Source organism: Pempheris klunzingeri, chromosome 12, assembly GCF_042242105.1.
Source record: "Pempheris klunzingeri isolate RE-2024b chromosome 12, fPemKlu1.hap1, whole genome shotgun sequence".
NCBI classification, from domain to species: domain Eukaryota; kingdom Metazoa; phylum Chordata; class Actinopteri; order Acropomatiformes; family Pempheridae; genus Pempheris; species Pempheris klunzingeri.
In genome coordinates this window covers 17,508,764-17,527,251 of record NC_092023.1, presented here as the reverse complement: position 1 = coordinate 17,527,251, position 18,488 = coordinate 17,508,764, and the positions used below count along the sequence as shown (strand labels likewise).

At 41.5% G+C, this 18,488-nt stretch overlaps 1 protein-coding gene across 1 annotated transcript in view; it reads right to left on the bottom strand.

Annotated features, from left to right (window-relative positions):
• usp54a (ubiquitin specific peptidase 54a) overlaps positions 1 to 17,176 on the bottom strand; it is a 39,167-nt gene extending 21,991 nt beyond the window's left edge. The window contains exons 1-7 of the mRNA XM_070840771.1: positions 16,970 to 17,176; positions 6,195 to 6,287; positions 5,963 to 6,097; positions 4,920 to 5,033; positions 2,239 to 2,321; positions 780 to 882; positions 56 to 202 (exon numbers count right to left, since the gene is read on the bottom strand). Of these exons, the coding sequence (XP_070696872.1) occupies positions 56 to 202; positions 780 to 882; positions 2,239 to 2,321; positions 4,920 to 5,033; positions 5,963 to 6,097; positions 6,195 to 6,287; positions 16,970 to 17,176 (882 nt within the window). The remainder of the gene's footprint in view (positions 1 to 55; positions 203 to 779; positions 883 to 2,238; positions 2,322 to 4,919; positions 5,034 to 5,962; positions 6,098 to 6,194; positions 6,288 to 16,969) is intronic.
• Between the last annotated feature and the right edge of the window lie 1,312 nt (positions 17,177 to 18,488).

The following is an 18,488-nucleotide window of genomic DNA, read 5'->3' as shown; positions in this document are numbered from 1 at the left end:
ACTTTCACCGTATGCCGATGATGCTGCTATTCATCAGTGCATTTCGTCTTCTTACATCCCCAAGGCGCAGGCAGGTTCCCAGGGTGTGGATGACGTCCTCAGCAAGGTCAGAGTGATCCGAGTCCCAAACCAGACCAATGGTGATGATCTCTGGACTATTGAGTAGGACACGGGCCATCCTGAGCTGCTGACCACACTGACTCTGAGGAGGAGGGGGGGTAAAAAGTACAGTTAACGATTGAAAGTTTAAAGGAGAACTCTGTGGTGTTTTAACCACAAACAGCCATTATACTGCTCTTTTCAAAGCCACCAGACTCCATTGACAAAAACATTAACCTCACACTAGACAAGAGTTGCTAATCTACAGTTACTTCAATTGGTTAGTTTGTTTGTGTTACACAAATATTGTGTTAGATCCAAACTAACCCTTTGACACACCAAACTTACACAATAACACAAATAGACCAATCAAACAAGACAACTCCTATGTAAAATAACTGTTTTTGTCAATGAATTCTGATGTCTTTGAAGAGCGCAATAAGTTTGTAGTTAAACAAAAATGATCCTTTCCAGGCACTTAGAATAACAATCTGAGCCTGCCAGTGCCCCAAAGGATTACGTAGCAGCCATTGCAGCCCGTTTGCCGGCTACCGGCTGAGGTGATCCACTGGACCAATTCTGACTGTTTTTGCACCTTTTTAGACACCAGAATATGCAAAAAATAAGAGTTCTCCTTTAACATTTAAATAAAACAATAAAATAATATGAAAGTGTCTTACAGGACAGCTGCGCAGGTCTCCCATGCTGGCGTTTCTTAGCAGCTCTCCAAACATACTGGGAGTTGCCTTCTCCCTTGACTCCAACATCTTCACTGCCTGGTTGCTGAAGAAGAGGAGGAGGAGGAGAAGTCGGGAGAGAGGATGTTATCTACACAACCATAGTTTTTGACCCTCATTGGTTGGATTTGTTGCATCTGAATCACAGAAAATAGCCCGAGCTTCTATTGATCTCAACAAGATATTTCCTCTCATGTAAAATGAAGTAGAATTTTGAGCCATTTCACGAGCCACAACAAGACGAAACGTGTAAGGACTGATCTGATTCATCACACTGATTAATTAGTCACATGTTACATTTGTTTTTTCAGTAATCAGAGTAGCAGCCTTCTGAGTGACGACAAACAGCCAAATGATCCACATGGAGTTGAAGTTAGTCTAAAGTTGGATATTGATCGACTGCCATCAGTGCAGTCTGTGTTATTATAGAAGAGAGCACAGTATTCCCAAGTTAAAGTGAATATTGTCCGGTGGCCATCTTTGTTTGGGTCAACAGATGAAGACATTAGCTGATTGCAATAACAAGGTATTTCTTTAAATAAATGTGATGCTCACTGTGACACAGCAGTTTTTATGTAATGGTTGTCTGCAAAGAAAAGACTTTGAGTCTTTCTTTTGTTTTCAATGCAGTAACGGAACAAAAGAGGCTCAGATCTAGAGCTGTGACTGATTATTTCGGACCTTTTTGTAGGAACAAATCCCTGATCTACTCCTCCAGAAGCCATTCAGGGAGATGGTCGGCAGCACAGGGTGTCTGAGTATCTGTCTAAGATGAAGAGGAGGGAGCATCAGTGACGACACCATCACCATTTTGAAACGCTCAGAGATTTCCAACCATTCTCATTCTCCTCATTAAAAACAAATGAAGAGCCAGTGGCACTCTCTCTGTATGTAGTACAAATTGTGACTGAAATTACAGAAAAGCACTGCTCTTCTGTGAATGTTAGGATCTGATTGGTTGATGGAGATAATAACCGTTTTCCAAAATTTCCACTCAACAGCTCAGACAAAAGCACACATGCTGAAATATCTTGAGATGAAATAACCAAAACTGTCTCCATGTAGAAAATGTGTTTTCAGGGCCTTTAAAACAGTTTCCCAAAGGATTACAGTGCAGCCAACTTTAAAAAGACACAGAGGCATTATGAAGTTCACAGTAGGTTGTATCCCTTTAAGAGAGATGAGACATACACACACACAAACAAATACACCCACTTATCTGAGAGACAAACACCTTAGGAGCCATGATAGAGAGAGCTATTAGTCGGTTGCCTAGGTGACCCTGAAGTGTAACCTAGCGACAGTAGAGTGGGAAGGGGTGAAAGGGGTAGCGGTGGGGATGGGGGGTTGCTTCAACTTACCTATTTTGAGATGAGAGCTTCACATACACACACACACTTACCACAACGAGGTGGTGGAGATGTAGTGGACCATCTGAATGAAGGGCAGAGGGTCTGAAGACGCTCCACAGCTGCTGCACACACACTGACAGACACACACACACACACACACACACAAAAGACACAAGGTAAACACATCACATCTCACACTACGTTCTCATTATTAGATGTTGGCTATCATTAGGGGTGCCATTTAAAAAAAAATCTGTACAGTCGTCATCGGCGAGAGACAAAGTTTTGATCCCCTTTGAATTGTGCCATGAATTACACACATGATGTTTGTCAGTTTAAGAGATCATTTTAGTCCGCAAGTCCGCAAAGTCTCAGTCTGTGGTAAAACTGTTGAAGAATTAGACTGTGAAAATATGTCATTAGAAAGACAACGTCTCAACAGTCTCATCATTGGCGTCCAGCTAGCCAGCGGTGCTGAAGCTGTGATGTGTGTGTTTAGTATCAGGACGTAGTTACAGGAGCAGGTAGAGCGGTCTGCTCGTTCTTTGGCTTCCTGACTGATAAAAGGACCAGGAGTCACTGGATAAAACACATCAGGTCAATGTGTTCTATAAGATAAATTCATGGTTTTTGTCAATGGAGTCTGGTGTGAACGGTTGTCTGTCTCCTCGTTTTGACCCTGTGATTGACTGACGACCAGTCCAGGGTGTACTCCGCCTCTCGCCCAATGTCAGCTGGAATTGGCTCCAGCCCCCCTGCGACCCTGAAGGCTGAGCAGTAGAGACAATGGATGGATGGACAGAATCTGGTATCTTTGAAGAGAGCGATATAAGGAATAACTTATATTGCTTATATACTTAGAATAAAATGAACCACTTTTACTGGGCGTACTTTGATCAGGAGCAGCTACCCCAAAGGAGGGCTTCAAAAAAGCCTCCTGCATCATTTAAGTTGCATGTGTGGGAGCATTTTGGCTTCCCTGTAAAACATAATGATGAAAACAACCTGAATGTTGGGAGACATTTCTTACTTTAAGTGTTCTTAAACTTCTTTTAAATAATAAATGGAACAGAAAGTTGTATTTGTCTCCCTTTTCGTTTCACTGATACGAAAAATGACCTGATTTATGACTAAAAATTGTGATATGATCTGAGGATGATCTGCATGTGTAATCATGAGATGATGAGCTTCCTGCTGCTGCAGCTGCAGTACTGACAGTGTTTCACAAAACCAAAGGGGTTGAACAGCCTCCTGTTACCTCCGGTGCTACCGACTGTCACAACAATCCCACTTTTAGTTTGTAGGTGCAAAACATCTCCCGACAGCCGTAGTCACATACAGAAACAGTTTCTAACGAACATCTCTGCCTACAGCAAACCAGAGACTGGATTTAACATTGAAAAACTCTGCTACCACATTATTTTTCGGAAGTGTTGATTTCTGGGTGACAAGATTACTTCCTGATCCCCCACAGTACAGGAGTGGATCAATATATAGTAAATGATAATTATGTAATGGAAAAGATGATTTTTTTTGTCTTTGTTCCCAGATGAATGCGTTAAAAAATTCTGGATGAGTGAGGCAATAATGACCAGATTTTGTGAAGGTTTAGAATTAATAATACTGCCGTGTTTTATTCTAGGAAGCCTCACTGGTTTTTGTTTTATTTTCACCAATGACTTTTTTTGTTGCTCGTGTGCACACTTCACCTCTCCCAAATTGTTCTCATGTTTTAGAAAAGACAGCAGGGGCAATGTAATTGCTTTTGTCCTGATGTACTCCAATTCATATGAAAAAGAAACTGCTAAACAAGCCGCAACTCTGTATGATTGCAAAGAACATTGTTTTCTGATCAATGGATAATTATTTCATTGGAAAACACATATAATATATAGTGAAAAAAAAATGTAGATTCCAAATTCTCCAAAGTGACGTCTTAAAATGTCTTGTTTTGTTTCGACCAGCAGAGATTCAGTTTATCAACAAACCAACACAGATTTGTATCAGTGTTTTGTTGATTTGATTGGTGGATCATTTCAGCTCCACATCAAACAACACAAAGACAAAAAAATCTCTGGACAAGAAGAAAAATATAGTTTATAATTTTTTAAGTCAGATGTCCATAATAACATTGAAATGAGTTTTACTTAATTGTTCTTCTTGTTCGTGCTGGACATTAAAATGATACAATAAAGATGGGGAACAAAATCCACAGTCCTCGTTCTGTGTAAAATTTAGTTTATAAGATAAGACTATGAGGCTTCTGTGGTCTGAATTGGTCAAATTTTTCAAAGTCACCATCTTTTTAGTGCAGTGTTTCATCATCAGCAGGGGAAAGGGTTCTGTTGTCCCTGAGTGACGTCAACCGATAGGTAATTCAAAAATATGAAACAAATTGACATGTGACTGCAACATGAACTTAAGAACATATTTATCTACACCTACTCATTCATTTGTAGTGCAGTCATTTCTTTCTCGTCAAACCTTCAGGGCATAGCTAAAAACCTTGAGCCCCTGCTGACAATCTTCCTTATTAACATCAGGCATCCTCTCATGGAGAAATATTTTAACAAACTCATCTAGACTTCATCTGACTATTGTTTCAAGACAGACTTAAAGCCTTGTCCTTAAATTTGAATCAATAGTTTACAAGCTGACAGACGGGAGTTTTGTACGTGTCTTTTAGTCAGCCGGTGATTCTGTTCACACTCAGAGCAGGTCTCAATCTCACCTGTTCAAAGAGCGTCATGGCAAACTTCTGGTGAGGGATACAGTGTCTGGCAGTGCAGATGTCTTCTTTGGTCTCGTCTGCGATGTGGAAGTGAATCCTCATCAGGATGTTTTCCTGCAGAAACACAGGAGACAGAAATAAAGATCGAACTGATCAGTTCACATTTTCATCTTGTTTTCATCTGATTAAAGGACATTTGGTCCTCTCTTATTTAAAGGGCTGTTTGGAGGTTAAAGGATAATTCCAGTATTTTTAAACCAGGTACCTATTTGTACACATTCTGGTGTCTAAATGGCTGGTAGGTACAAAAAGGAATTGGTCCAGTAGATCACCTCAGCCAACAGCCACTAAATGGGCTGCAATGGCTGCACTGTAATCCTTTAGGGAAACTGCACCTGATCAAAGTACGTCCACTGAAAGTGTTTGACAGGCTCAGATAATTATTCTAAGTGTCTGACAACATTATGGAAAAGATCCCCACAGAGACAGACCTGTAAGATCCTCTTGGTTTAACAGTAATTTTACCTCACAGAACACAGGACTTTGTGTGAGTTTGGTATTTTCAAGGGTTGGATGTAATCAAAATGAACCCTTAAAAGAACAACATCACACAATAACACAAACAAACTAATCGAGGCAGCAGTAGACCAACAGCTCCTGTTGTTATGCAAGGTAAAGTTCATGTTTTTGTAACAGGAAATAGAGTTAGTGTGAATGTTAGTGGTTAAACAAAAAGGATCTCACCGGTGTGTCTCTGTAGGGACCTACTTTGATCAGGTGCAGTTGTCCCAAATGATTATGTTGCAGCCATTGCAGCCTGTTTGGTGGCTGCTGGCTGAGGTGATCTATTGGACCAATTCCAACACTTTTTGTACCTACCAGTGATTTAGACACCAGGATATGTACAAATAGGACCCAACTCTGCCTTTAAATACCTCATGTAACTTCTACAGTGATGAGTGAGGAAGTACTCATCATTGTTTCAACTCACTGCATCAAGTTCAAGTGTGTTTGCGTGTGTGTGTTTGTGTATGTTGTCTTACAAAGCACTCTGCAGCATCGTCCATGATGCCGAGCTGAAACCTCTGCTCATCCTGGAAGGTTTTGGCGAGTGCGGTGCGAAGAGCATCGGACGGTAAAACTTTCTCACTGCTGTACTGAAACTGAGCGAAGATGCTCTGAGGAACAAGGATAGACAGACAGACAGACAGACAGGGTTAGAAACAGAAAGCTGCTCCAGGATCAGCATCAGATATCACTCAGCCTCATTCTCACCTTCAGAGCACAGAAAATGCACGAGTCCTCCATGCACTTATGAGTTGTCAGCTGACGGAAACTACGTCTGAAGATGTCAAGGTGCCACAGAACCTGAGAGACAGAGACGGGGAGAGAATATCAGGAAACCGCACAAAGAAATCACACAAATTACCTGGTCAGGTGCAGGAGGAAACTGAGGACAGAATAATAACATGAAAATAAATTTTAAAAAACTAAGGAGCTGGATCAGGAACTCCATTCAGCATTCAATATGAATTAAGACAGTTGGATGGTGTGCATCAACGTAATACTCCTCAGCTCCTGATGTACCAAACAAAGAAAAGGGGACAAAAGTATGTTCCTTCAGCAGACAAACAGCAGGAAATAATGTTCCTGTCCGAAATAAAACTGATTTAACAGATTAAAATTTCAAACCACAAAATATCAAAACCCCTCTCTGTCCATTCTCTGGAATTTTAAGCCAGATGAGCAGTTGATCAAATCCAGAAAACTCTCTTGGAAAATGCAGTTTTAATGTTTTAGAGTCCTCGCCTCTGCTGGAGAGAGGGAGGAGACTGAAAGCAGGAAACAGGACTCCCGGTTCAGAGTTTAAAGTCCGAACTCTTAAAATCCAAATGAATTTCCTGAGAGTCAATGCCTCTGTGCTGCAGCAGCTGCTCGGACCACACTAAAGGCTCAATGTGACATCAGCGCAGCTAACAGCCAATCGCCTGTCAGCACGACCGCAGCAAATCTGCCGCTGCAGCCAGCCAATCAGAGAGCAAGTTTAGTGACCTGAGGATGAGCAGAAGTTCGTGAGAGCGAGAGAGACTGTCAAAAACACAAGTAAAGCTGTGTGAAGAAGACATGAAAGTGTGTGTCTGTGTGTCAAACTGTGTTCGTCACCCTCTCCATCTGCTTCAGGAAACCATCTGGACTCCTGCGTGACGAAGATGAGTGTGTGAGAGAGATGGAGTGTGTTTAAGTGACAGTGATGTTGAGAGAAAGTGTGTGTGTGTGTGTGTGTGTGTGTGAGACCAGACAACAAAAACGGAGAACATGATGATGTGTGTGTTGCAGAGAACAAATGCCAGTGTGTGTGTGTCAGTTTCATATTTTATTTCATATGATGGTTTCTGCCGTTTCAGAGTAAATTATTTATTATTCACCATAAAAACTTTGAATGAGTAACGTTAACCAGTTGCTATCATCGTAGCATAACGTTAAACCGTTTCCTACCAACACAGATATGATTGGCAGAGATGTCGAGGTATTTCCTCACCATGATCCATCTTCGGGTATTCTAAAATGACACTGCATGTATGTATTGATTACACCTGATATTCAACAGTTTAACGTTATGCTACAATGTTAGCAAGCAGTTTATGGTGAATAATAAATAATTTTCCACATGCATGTCTGCATCATTCTGCCCAAAAGTATGAAAGTTAATGGAAAACCAGCAGGTAACATATAACCTACAATTACTTATCATCATCATCATGAATTCACTGATTTATTGGTCTCAACAAATTATCATGACCTGGACTCGTCGATGGTGAGACAAATCATTTTGTGATTGAATTGAACTGAATTGAATTGCACACAAGATTTGTCAGTTTAAAAGATCATTTTGCAAGTCAAGAAAGGCGCACTCTGTCTTTGAAATACGTAATTAGAAATACAACACACCCAAAATAACCACATTGTTGGTCTATATTTTTTGTTATGAAACTGCTTTGAGCGTTTAAAAAGGAAAAGAAGCTGAAAATGTTACTTTAAAATTGCACTAATGCATGATGTCATTTTAGCACAGCTGTGATGGCGGGGAGGTGGCCAGAGGTTTCATAACAGGATTAGAAACCATGAGCAAAAACACAAACTCAGGACCAACCATTCAAATCATCACTAAAGTCATCATTCACTCACTCAGTCGAGCCTGCAGATGATCTCTCACTCCCTCCCTCTCTCACTCACTCTCGCTCACTCACACACACACACACCTCTGCCGAGAACACTGAGCCTTCAGGTTAAAGGCTTTTCATACATGTTAGGTGAATCCTCTTGTTCCCAAGCGTCCAGAGACTTTGGGCGTCTCCTCTCCTGCTGAGCGGCTGGAATCCAGACACGGAGGAATTTTTTCATTTCACTTTATTTATGAGGAGGGTTTTAAAACGAGCCACAGCGGTCTGGAGGTCACAGTCTGAGAGTCTGAATCCCTGGACTGATCAGCACTTTGTCAAATCTAACTCTCACTGTGGTGCCACAATGGTGGACCGGTCTCGACCCACATTACACTCATGAAGAATTATTCATCTACTTATATATATTTTCATCATTTTTCATCCATTATAAGTACTGATGCTATTATTTCCGGGGAGGAATTATACCATGGCTGAACGCCCAGTGCTGTGGATGCCCCCTCATTAACTACCCACACGGTCAGTTCAGCATGCCCTGTTTACAACCGGCCGTTGTGCCCTTAAAAGAAAGCTGCACATTTCTTCATTAAAACTACAGCAAATTAACTGATGTTTCAGCATGTTGGATATCAACAGAAGTGGAAGTGTCCTCTACTGGTCTGAACAGTGAAGCATCACACCTGCATTCTTTCTAATGTCCAGCAGGGGGCGACTCCACTGGCTACAAACAGAAGTCTGATTGGTAGGAAGTCTATGAGAAAATGAGCCACCTTCTCATTTGATTCTCAATGCATCTCAATGTATCACATTCTTAATTTTCTTTAATTGTGGCCACTTTTTCCATCAATTCATAGAAGCAGTCAGATAAATCATAATACACCATATATAAATATTGCCAGAGTACTTAATTTAGTTACATTTTCTGGAGGCAGATTGTACACACAGAGTGCAGCTCATTCAGTTTGTGCTACCCAGTAAATTCATGAATCCAAAATGTGTCCAGATGTTCACTGACAAAAAACTTGGCATTAGATCCCGATTATTGTCTGTCACTGCACCCACGGCCGCATCACTATGCATCTTAAAATCAAGAAATCTCCACACCACCATGATTCCGACCCAGTTCTGAGACAATTGTCCTGACGGTTTCTGTGGAGATATCGATTCTAAGATTTTGAGAAAACTGAGAAAAAGTCTCAGAATGTGACATTTTTAGAGCAGAACACAACTGGAGCAAAGATGCAGCAGAGAGAGAGAGTAAAATGATGAAAGACTTTGGACTCTAGGCTCCGCCACTCTCAAGAAAATTGTGAAAATGTAAAACTGATTGTTGCTGCGCCACCAGTGTCAGTTTGTGTCTGGAATTTGCAATCCACCTGTCAAATAGAGTTTCTGCTGCACAAAGAAGAGGAAGAAAAAGAAGAACAACAATTTGGCTGCAGAGCACTCATAATGCTGAATTTAAAAAATAGAAATAGTCACGTATTACTGCCAGACCTTTTTCTTCCTAAGCACAGTGAGAGCTCTGAGGTGGGACCGAGTCCTCGGGTCAGCATACTGTAACGTCAGCACTTTGGGTGTGTTTGTTTTCTCCTTCCTGCCCCCCCCACAGGCTCCAATATGTTGCTTTGTCCCTGCAGGACGAAGCAGCAGGTCGGTCAGGTAACAGACCGTCAGCTCGGGTCTGATCTGAGCTCGACTGCTGGGTTCACTCTTTCATTAGACCACAATCTAAAAATCCTGCTCAAGTTCCGGCTATAAACGTCTTCTAATGTCCTGTTTTGTCCGTTCAACAGGCCAAACCCCTGAAGAGACGGAGACAGAGAGCGGCTGAAAATCCCCACACTGGATCACAAATGTGTCCAGTTTATGGTTATTTATTAAAAATAAAAGCATCAAATAATTAGAATGGCGATCGATGAGTCATTGCAGCTCTGGTATCAGAAACAACAGCATGCAGAGACATATGGTGCTTTATAGACATTTAAATAATCTGATTCAAACAATCACTGCTTTATTATGCAGCTGATGGTGTTTCGGCGCAAACTGCACAGCTTATTCATTTTAAGTACAGACATCCTGCAAGTTTTTCTGATTTCTGTTATGTATTTATGTTTCTTGACTTGACACTACCTGTTCTTACTATCTTGATGTTTTTCTGTTTATTGTTGGCCCCTACACACAGAGGTGAATTCCATGGTTAGCGAAAATTTACTTGGCAATAAACAAAGTTTCTGATTATCAGCAACAAAATAACTGACCAAAAAAAGTCAAAGTGAGGTCACCAAACTGACTGGTGGATTCTGTCAGGTTAGTTTGTGTCTTTATCCTGCAATCAAACAAACGGCTTTGAGAGCAAAACTATTGACACTGTGACCAAAACAAGTTTTATAACAAGTAAAATATATTTGTGATTAAAAATATTAAATATTTATTTCACTTGCAATAAAACATGTTTTGATTTACAGTGTCAGTAGTTTTGCTCTCACACCGTTTGCCTGACTGCAGAATAAAGACACAGAGACCTGCTGCCCCAAAGGAAGGAAAACATCTAAAACATGACTGAGGGTTTGAACTGATGTCATGATGAGGGCGGTCAGACCTGTAGGTACGGCAGTGCGACCCTGGTCGACCAATATTTAGAGAAAATTTGCTTGTTATTAACTGAAGTTTTGATTAAATGAAGTGGAACACAGTGAGTCAGTGGTGCGTCTGGTGACGCAGACTGACGGATGTTCTGGATGTCCTGAGCAGCACCGTGAAGGAGGAGAAGAAGGTGTTTGAACAGCTGAACCAAAGGCCTCAGTCGCTTGTTAACTTGATGTTCTTCCTCTTCACTTTGTCTTCGTCGCATGTCGGAGCTGCTGAGCCTCCTGATGGCCCAACGGCTCCTCCGCTCTGCCGCTACGCCTCCACTTGGCTTACAATCCTTTTGATCTCTCTGGTTTGACGTTAGGCAGCAGTGACGAGTCGGGAGGGGCGGACAGAGGGCCGGAGGGGGGTCAGGTTCAGGAGGTTTTACACTTGGCTGGTGCAGCGGAGTCATGAGGAAGTGTGTTCACGGTCCGCTAGGCTCAGCGGGGGCTCAGAACCTGCAGGGCAGCACCTGATGGTTACCTCTCTCAGATTTACTGTGGAGTCGCTCAGGATGAACATGGAGCCCTAAACCCCTGTAAAATCCTCGAAGGACTAGGTGGAGAATTAAGGTGAATATTTCTGGTGCTTTAACTCCTCCTCAAACCTCCTCAGGGTTTCATGTGGCCATACGCAATAAGAATGGACAAAGAAAATTAACATTACAAAAAAATACTGGTTCATGCAAACATTTTCCTAAATAAGCACAACATTAAGTGATTTTTCATGAATTTCCCCAATAATTTATTTCTTGATGACAATAGACTTTTCTCAAAGGATGACTCCAGTATTTTTGAATTTGGGCCCTAAAAGTGACAGGCTCAGATTGTTATTCTATGTGTCTGACAACATTATGGAAAGGATCCCTACAGACACAGACCTGTAAGATCCTTTTGGTTTAACCACAAACAGCCATTATATCGCTCTCTTCAAAGACACCAGACTCCACCTCACAGTGCATTGTGTGACTTTGGAATTTTAAAGGGATTAATTGAAATCCACCAAAATACAAACAAACAAAATAACATAAACTTACTGATCAAGGCACCAGTAGACCAGCAACTCCTGTGTTGTGTGAGCTGCTGTGATGTATGCGATATGTGGTTAAACCAAAAGGATCTTCCAGGTCTGTCTCTGTCGGGATCCTTTCCATAATGTTGTCAGACACTTAGAATATGGATATGTACAAATAATGCCCAGTTCTCCTAAAATACACAACAGTCACACGCAAAAACATAATTTTTTTCATGTACTTGTCAAGATTTTGGGCTTTTTTGCTTCCGTAGCAACCTCCTTTCAGACTAGTGGAATGAAAACATACCTACAAATACATACGAATACATATTTAGTTATTTATTTTACTTAATTTTGCTTCTGCAGCTGCAGCATATCTTTAAAGGCTTTTTTCTCTCACTCTGGGGCAAAATCTCCACTTCATCAGTACTTGCAGACATCAAACTATTCTGAAGGTTTTTACACAGGGGTTTGGTTATATATCAGTCAGACCGTCATTTATGGAACATATTATTCCTAAAAACATCGTGGAAATTGTGTTTTTACACATATAGTGGGGCAAAAAAGTATTTAGTCAGCCACCAATTGTGCAAGTTCTCTCACTTAAAAAGATGAGAGAGGCCTGTAATTTTCATCATAGGTACACTTCAACTATGAGAGACAGAATGAGAAAAACAAAATCCAGAAAATCACATTGTCTGATTTTTAAAGAATTTATTTGCAAATTATGGTGGAAAATAAGTATTTGGTCAATAACAAAAGTTCATCTCAATACTTTGGTATATACCCTTTGTTGGCAATGACAGAGGTCAAACATTTTCTGTAAGTCTTCACAAGGTTTTCACACACTGTTGCTGGTATTTTGGCCCATTCCTCCATGCACATCTCCTCTAGAGCAGTGATGTTTTGGGGCTGTCGCTGGGCAACACGGACTTTCACCTTCCTCCAAAGATTTTCTATGGGGTTGAGATCTGGAGACTGGCTAGGCCACTCCAGGACCTTGAAATGCTTCTTACAAAGCCACTCCTTCGTTGCCCGGGCGGTGTGTTTGGGATCATTGTCATGCTGAAAGACCCAGCCACGTTTCATCTTCAATGCCCTTGCTGATGGAAGGAGGATTTCACTCAAAATCTCACGAGACATGGCCCCATTCATTCTTTCCTTTACATGGATCAGTCGTCCTGGTACCTTTGCAGAAAAACAGCCCCAAAGCATGATGTTTCCACCCCCATGCTTCACAGTAGGTATGGTGTTCTTTGGATGCAACTCCGCATTCTTTCTCCTCCAAACACGACAAGCTGAGTTTTTACCAAAAAGTTCTATTTTGGTTTCATCTGACCATATGACATTCTCCCAATCCTCTTCTGGATCATCCAAATGCTCTCTAGCAAACTTCAGACGGGCCTGGACATGTACTGGCTTAAGCAGGGGGACACGTCTGGCACTGCAGGATTTGAGTCCCTGGCGGCGTAGTGTGTTACTGATGGTAGCCTTTGTTACTTTGGTCCCAGCTCTCTGCAGGTCATTCACTAGGTCCCCCCGTGTGGTTCTGGGATTTTTGCTCACCGTTCTTGTGATCATTTTGACCCCACGGGGTGAGATCTTGCGTGGAGCCCCAGATCAAGGGAGATTATCTGTGGTCTTGTATGTCTTCCATTTTCTAATAATTGCTCCCACAGTTGATTTCTTCACACCAAGCTGCTTACCTATTGCAGATTCAGTCTTCCCAGCCTGGTGCAGGTCTACAATTTTGTTTCTGGTGTCCTTTGACAGCTCTTTGGTCTTGGCCATAGTGGAGTTTGGAGTGTGACTGTTTGAGGTTGTGGACAGGTGTCTTTTATACTGATAACGAGTTCAAACAAGTGCCATTAATACAGGTAACGAGTGGAGGACAGAGGAGCCTCTTAAAGAAGAAGTTACAGGTCTGTGAGAGCCAGAAATCTTGCTTGTTTGTAGGTGACCAAATACTTATTTTACCGAGGAATTTACCAATTAATTCATTAAAAATCCTACAATGTGATTTCCTGCATTCTTTCCCCCCATTCTGTCTCTCATAGTTGAAGTGTACCTATGATGAAAATTACAGGCCTCTCTCATCTTTTTAAGTGGGAGAACTTGCACAATTGGTGGCTGACTAAATACTTTTTTGCCCCACTGTCCATGTATTAACGAGGAGTGTGTGAGGCATGTGTGTAACTGCAACACTAGAGTGTACTGTTGTGGTGTGTTCACTGGCTCTGACCATGGTGTCAGACAGGGAGGAGACATGCTGTTAATCATTTGTGTTTTTGCAGTCACAATATTAGGGCTGCAACTAACAATTATTTTCATTATCGATCAATCTGTCAGTCATTTTCTCAATTGATCAATTAGTTTTGTCCATAAAATGAGAGAAAATGGTGAAAAACAACCCAAAGACATTCAGTTTACAGACAGAAAATATTCACATTTAAGAAACTGGAGGCAGAGAATTTTGACTTTAACCTCTTTAAAAAAAAAAAATTGGACTTGATGGGTGGCGATTAATTTAATAGTTGACAACAAATCAATGAAGTACACATTCAACAGGACTACTGTACCTGTAGAAGTTTAGTTATAATCCATGGAGGATTTTCATGAAATCAAACCCATTTTTCATTCTTTTTATGGACATCTTTTCAGTAGCTACTCAGTGTATTTACATACATTTACAGTCGTTTTCTCTCTACAGTAAATAAAAGGCTTTGGTGATATGACTTAGTTTGACTGTTTTGAGTCTTTGGTTTTTAACTCTGCATCTATTGTGATTAAGGTGTTTGTATGGAAGTTAAAAAGGAAAAAAATCAAATATGATGAACTATGGTAGAGATCTTTAAACCATTTCTTAATTGAATTTACATGACATTTATGGTATCATGATTATGTGGTAAAACTTATAAAACTACATATATCCTGATAGAGGATTTTGGCCGTATAGTTCTTTTCATTGACAGTGGCGGGACTCTGCGCTGGATTCATGTTGCCTTCAGATTAACGAGGGGCTGACAAGAGGACATTCCACAGACGTCACACCAGGGCTGCACACGGAAAAACTGACATTGCAATAAACCGGTTCAGAATTAACAGAGTTTGCAGGCGACTTGAAGTCGGCATCTCTTAACATTTGTTCACTAGCTGATCTCAACCACCCCAATATGGCTGACGACCAGATGCACAGCTGCAACAAACAGCAGCGGCCAGTGAGCTGTCTATATCTCTACCTCTATGATTCACCCACTTACTACTCAAAAGAATTTAAAGACCAAAAAAAAAAGTGTAAAACTGGAGAGAGTTCCTTTAAATCAGTGTTTAAGGGTTTGAAAGAAGACACTGTAATGTTTGTTAGCTTCACCAAAACTAAGAAAGTGACCTCTGGCTGCTGAGCTCACAGTCTGCCTCTGCTGCTTAAAGCTTCAGTTAAACCATCTAATGAGTGATTCCTCTTCGGCTCAGTCTGTCATTTCAGCAGCCTGGACTGTCCGCCCCACCCTCCAGGGTTAATGAGTCAGCCTCCGTTTAAACAAACACCACACAAACAGTGATACTGTCTTAGCTCTTATTGTCAAAGCTGGCAGATGCAGACGATGCACCTCCTCCTCGAGAAGGTGATGAGTCATGAATGAGTGTGATGAGCAGTCTGGGAGGACGTGTTACAGAGTCATTACAGCCTCTCACACACACAAACTGGTAGTTATCAAACTGGTTGTTATGTGTGAGTGAGAGCTGAACAGGGGAGGCATCTGTCTGACTGCGGCTTACTGACCAACAGCCTACCGACCAACTGAGGTACAACAGAGCAACCGACTGACTGAAGTGCACCAGACCAACCAGAGTACAACAATACCGATGCTGGTATCAGACACTGGGTAATTTTTGAATAAATCATGACACATCCCTGGTGCAGACAGAAACTGTGAATGGATTGTGGAGTAATATCTGCGGGTACCGAGGGTTAATCCACTCATACAAATTAACATTCTGATTAATATCTGGTAGGTTACAGGTGATTAAACACCTGAAGTGATCCACTGCAGCAAAAATTCCCTCTCCCTCTAGACACTGAGCATTTGCACACGAGGCACAGCAACGAAACTATTGATTGATTATTTAAATATCCAGACCATGAAGAGTTGTCTGGATTTAATATCAAATACTGTTCTGTGTATGTGATGGGAATTTGCATGTCAGAAGACAAAGAAATGTAAATTCACAGTTTGATCCACCAGGGTGTGTCCCAACCAGCCCACAGAAGAAAGAGGTGTTAAAACATCTGGTCTTTCAGGATGCATCCCGGTGAGTTATGAAACAAAGGGGTATCAAAGTAACGTCTGATCAACAGGACGTGTATTGTCTTGCATATCCCAGGGTACACAAGCCAAACCCCCAAGCCTACTGTCCTGACCCCATAAAAAGCAACAGAAAGAGAAGCTCTGGGAGCACTGTTTTCAGATCTGTTTTGACTGCATGACTGTCTCTGTAACAGCTGTTCCTTTTTGCAAAAATAAATGCGCACAAGAACTCCATGCAGCAGACTTTATCTTTCAGAAATTCCCACGACAGTGTACTTCTACACATCCAAAAGGTTGCGAACGCACGCACGCACGCACGCCCACCAACCCACACTAAGTCGTCCTGATAAACCCTGAGTTCCATTACAGCTGTCTAAAACATTTTATTTCAGACGTTAATAGTTTAATTCCATTTTTGCTTTCAGGTTTATAACTGCTTACATATCCCACAATATTTACTGCAGTGACACTGAAGTGTTTTACAGTTCCTGAAAGCAGCCTCTCTGATATTTAAAGTTAAACATTAAAGAATACACACAAACACTCAGACATCAATACAACACACAACAATTAAATCAGAGAGAGAGCTGCGCTGCTGTCCGCGGCACAAACGAAGAATATAGATGAAAAAATGGCAAATGGTGTTTTGTATGTCCGAGCCATTTATTTTTCAACAATATTCAAATTTTATGCAGCAAACTGTGACGGATACTATGTGGAAAACGTAGCTGAAGTAGCTGAAGTATGTACTGCAGTAAAGAGAGAAAAGTGTGAGATTTGGTGCGCTGGGTTGCGGTCAGAGGCCAGAACATGGACATGGGTCGGTGCACAATTGTGTCACAGCAGGGGTTAAAGGTCAAAGAAAGAAGGAAGTCAAGAGAGTGAGAAATGACAAAGTCTATGTGTCAATGTGTACCTGCAAGGCGCTGTTCAGGAAGCAGCTGTTCTGTCCCGGTTCGTTGCTCAGCCCTTTACTGGGAGCGATGGACGTCATGGTGCGAGGCGTCAACATTCCCTGCATCCCACCACCACCACCACCACCGCTACCACCACCGCTGCCACCGGCACTGCTTCCACCGCCGCCACTTCCGCCTGACGCGAAGTAGTTCCTCTTCCATGACATTTTCCCCACTCTCTCTCTTTCTCCCTCTCCTTGTTCGTCTCTTGGCCTCGCCCCCTGCAGGAGTCAACTTCCTGCCGTCTGTTCTTGTATGGAAGGAGACAGAGCCATTTCCTCCGGCTGAGGGAGGGGGTGGGGGGTAGAGTAAAAAATGACAAAAAAAAGTCCCGACAGGATGGACAGTGAGTAAAAGGACAAAGTGATAAGATGAGTAGGTCAAAAGAAACTTCTCCAAAATTCAGAGTCCAGAGTACAAATGAATTCCCAGGATAAAAAAAAAAAACTTGAAAGAATTTCTGCAAGAAAAAAAAATTTAAATCCAAGGATATCCAGGACTTTCCAGCTTTTAGTTTCGAAAACTGGTAGTAAATTCAGAAGATTATAAAAGTTGTACGCTCAAAGGTCGATTGTTTCCAATTTCAATTCCAGCTTTTCTGCATTTCAGGGAATTTCAAGGAATTCAAAAAGGTTCTCTGCTTTATATTCCAAGACTTTCAAGGACTCATCCCTCTCCCTGTGGAGCAGGTGCTGCTGGTGCGACGACCTGTGTCCTACTTTCACACGACAATACGTGCAGCTGAGACGTGACCGCTCCTCATCCTCATCATCCTCTTCATCATCATCATCATCATCTCTGCAGCCACTCAGGACAGATCTGCAGAAGAAGGACAAACATTTTGAGTGGCTTCTTCTGTGTGAGGTTTAATGTTTTCAGGAAAACTGAAGACATTTTTATTACCAGATGAGATGAAATTCAACTCATTTTTCACACTCATAACGACCAAAGAATGACAACAAATTAACAATAGGTCAGACAATATTTAGTAAGTAGATGTAAGTACTTTCCAGCTGTATATAACAATAACACCTAGTAATTCAATTAGTCAATTAAAGGTGACATGGACCCATGGATGAATTACTAGATGGCCTCACCAGGCTCTGGGTCAGAGTCTCTGTGTGAAGTGACTGTTTTTATTTCGTTAGACTGTCACATGCGCTCAGTTAAAAGATGCAAAACGACCGCACACAAAATTACCACAAAAACACCCACAAACTACAAACTAAAGGACTGACCAATTAAAAATAAAGAATTTGTTCATTAAGATTTTACTAAGTGCTCTGATCACTGGGCCACCTATCATTATCGACCGATATTGGTTCTAAATTGTTTGGTCAGTGGTCTCTAGTAAGGCCAATCAGAAGATGTGAAATAGCGCTGGTTTCATTCGCAGGCTGCATGCAATTTGGTATGGCATTCTAGCCCACCTCCTGTTAGACCCCCGCTAACTTAAATGGGGATACAATAATTTAATTG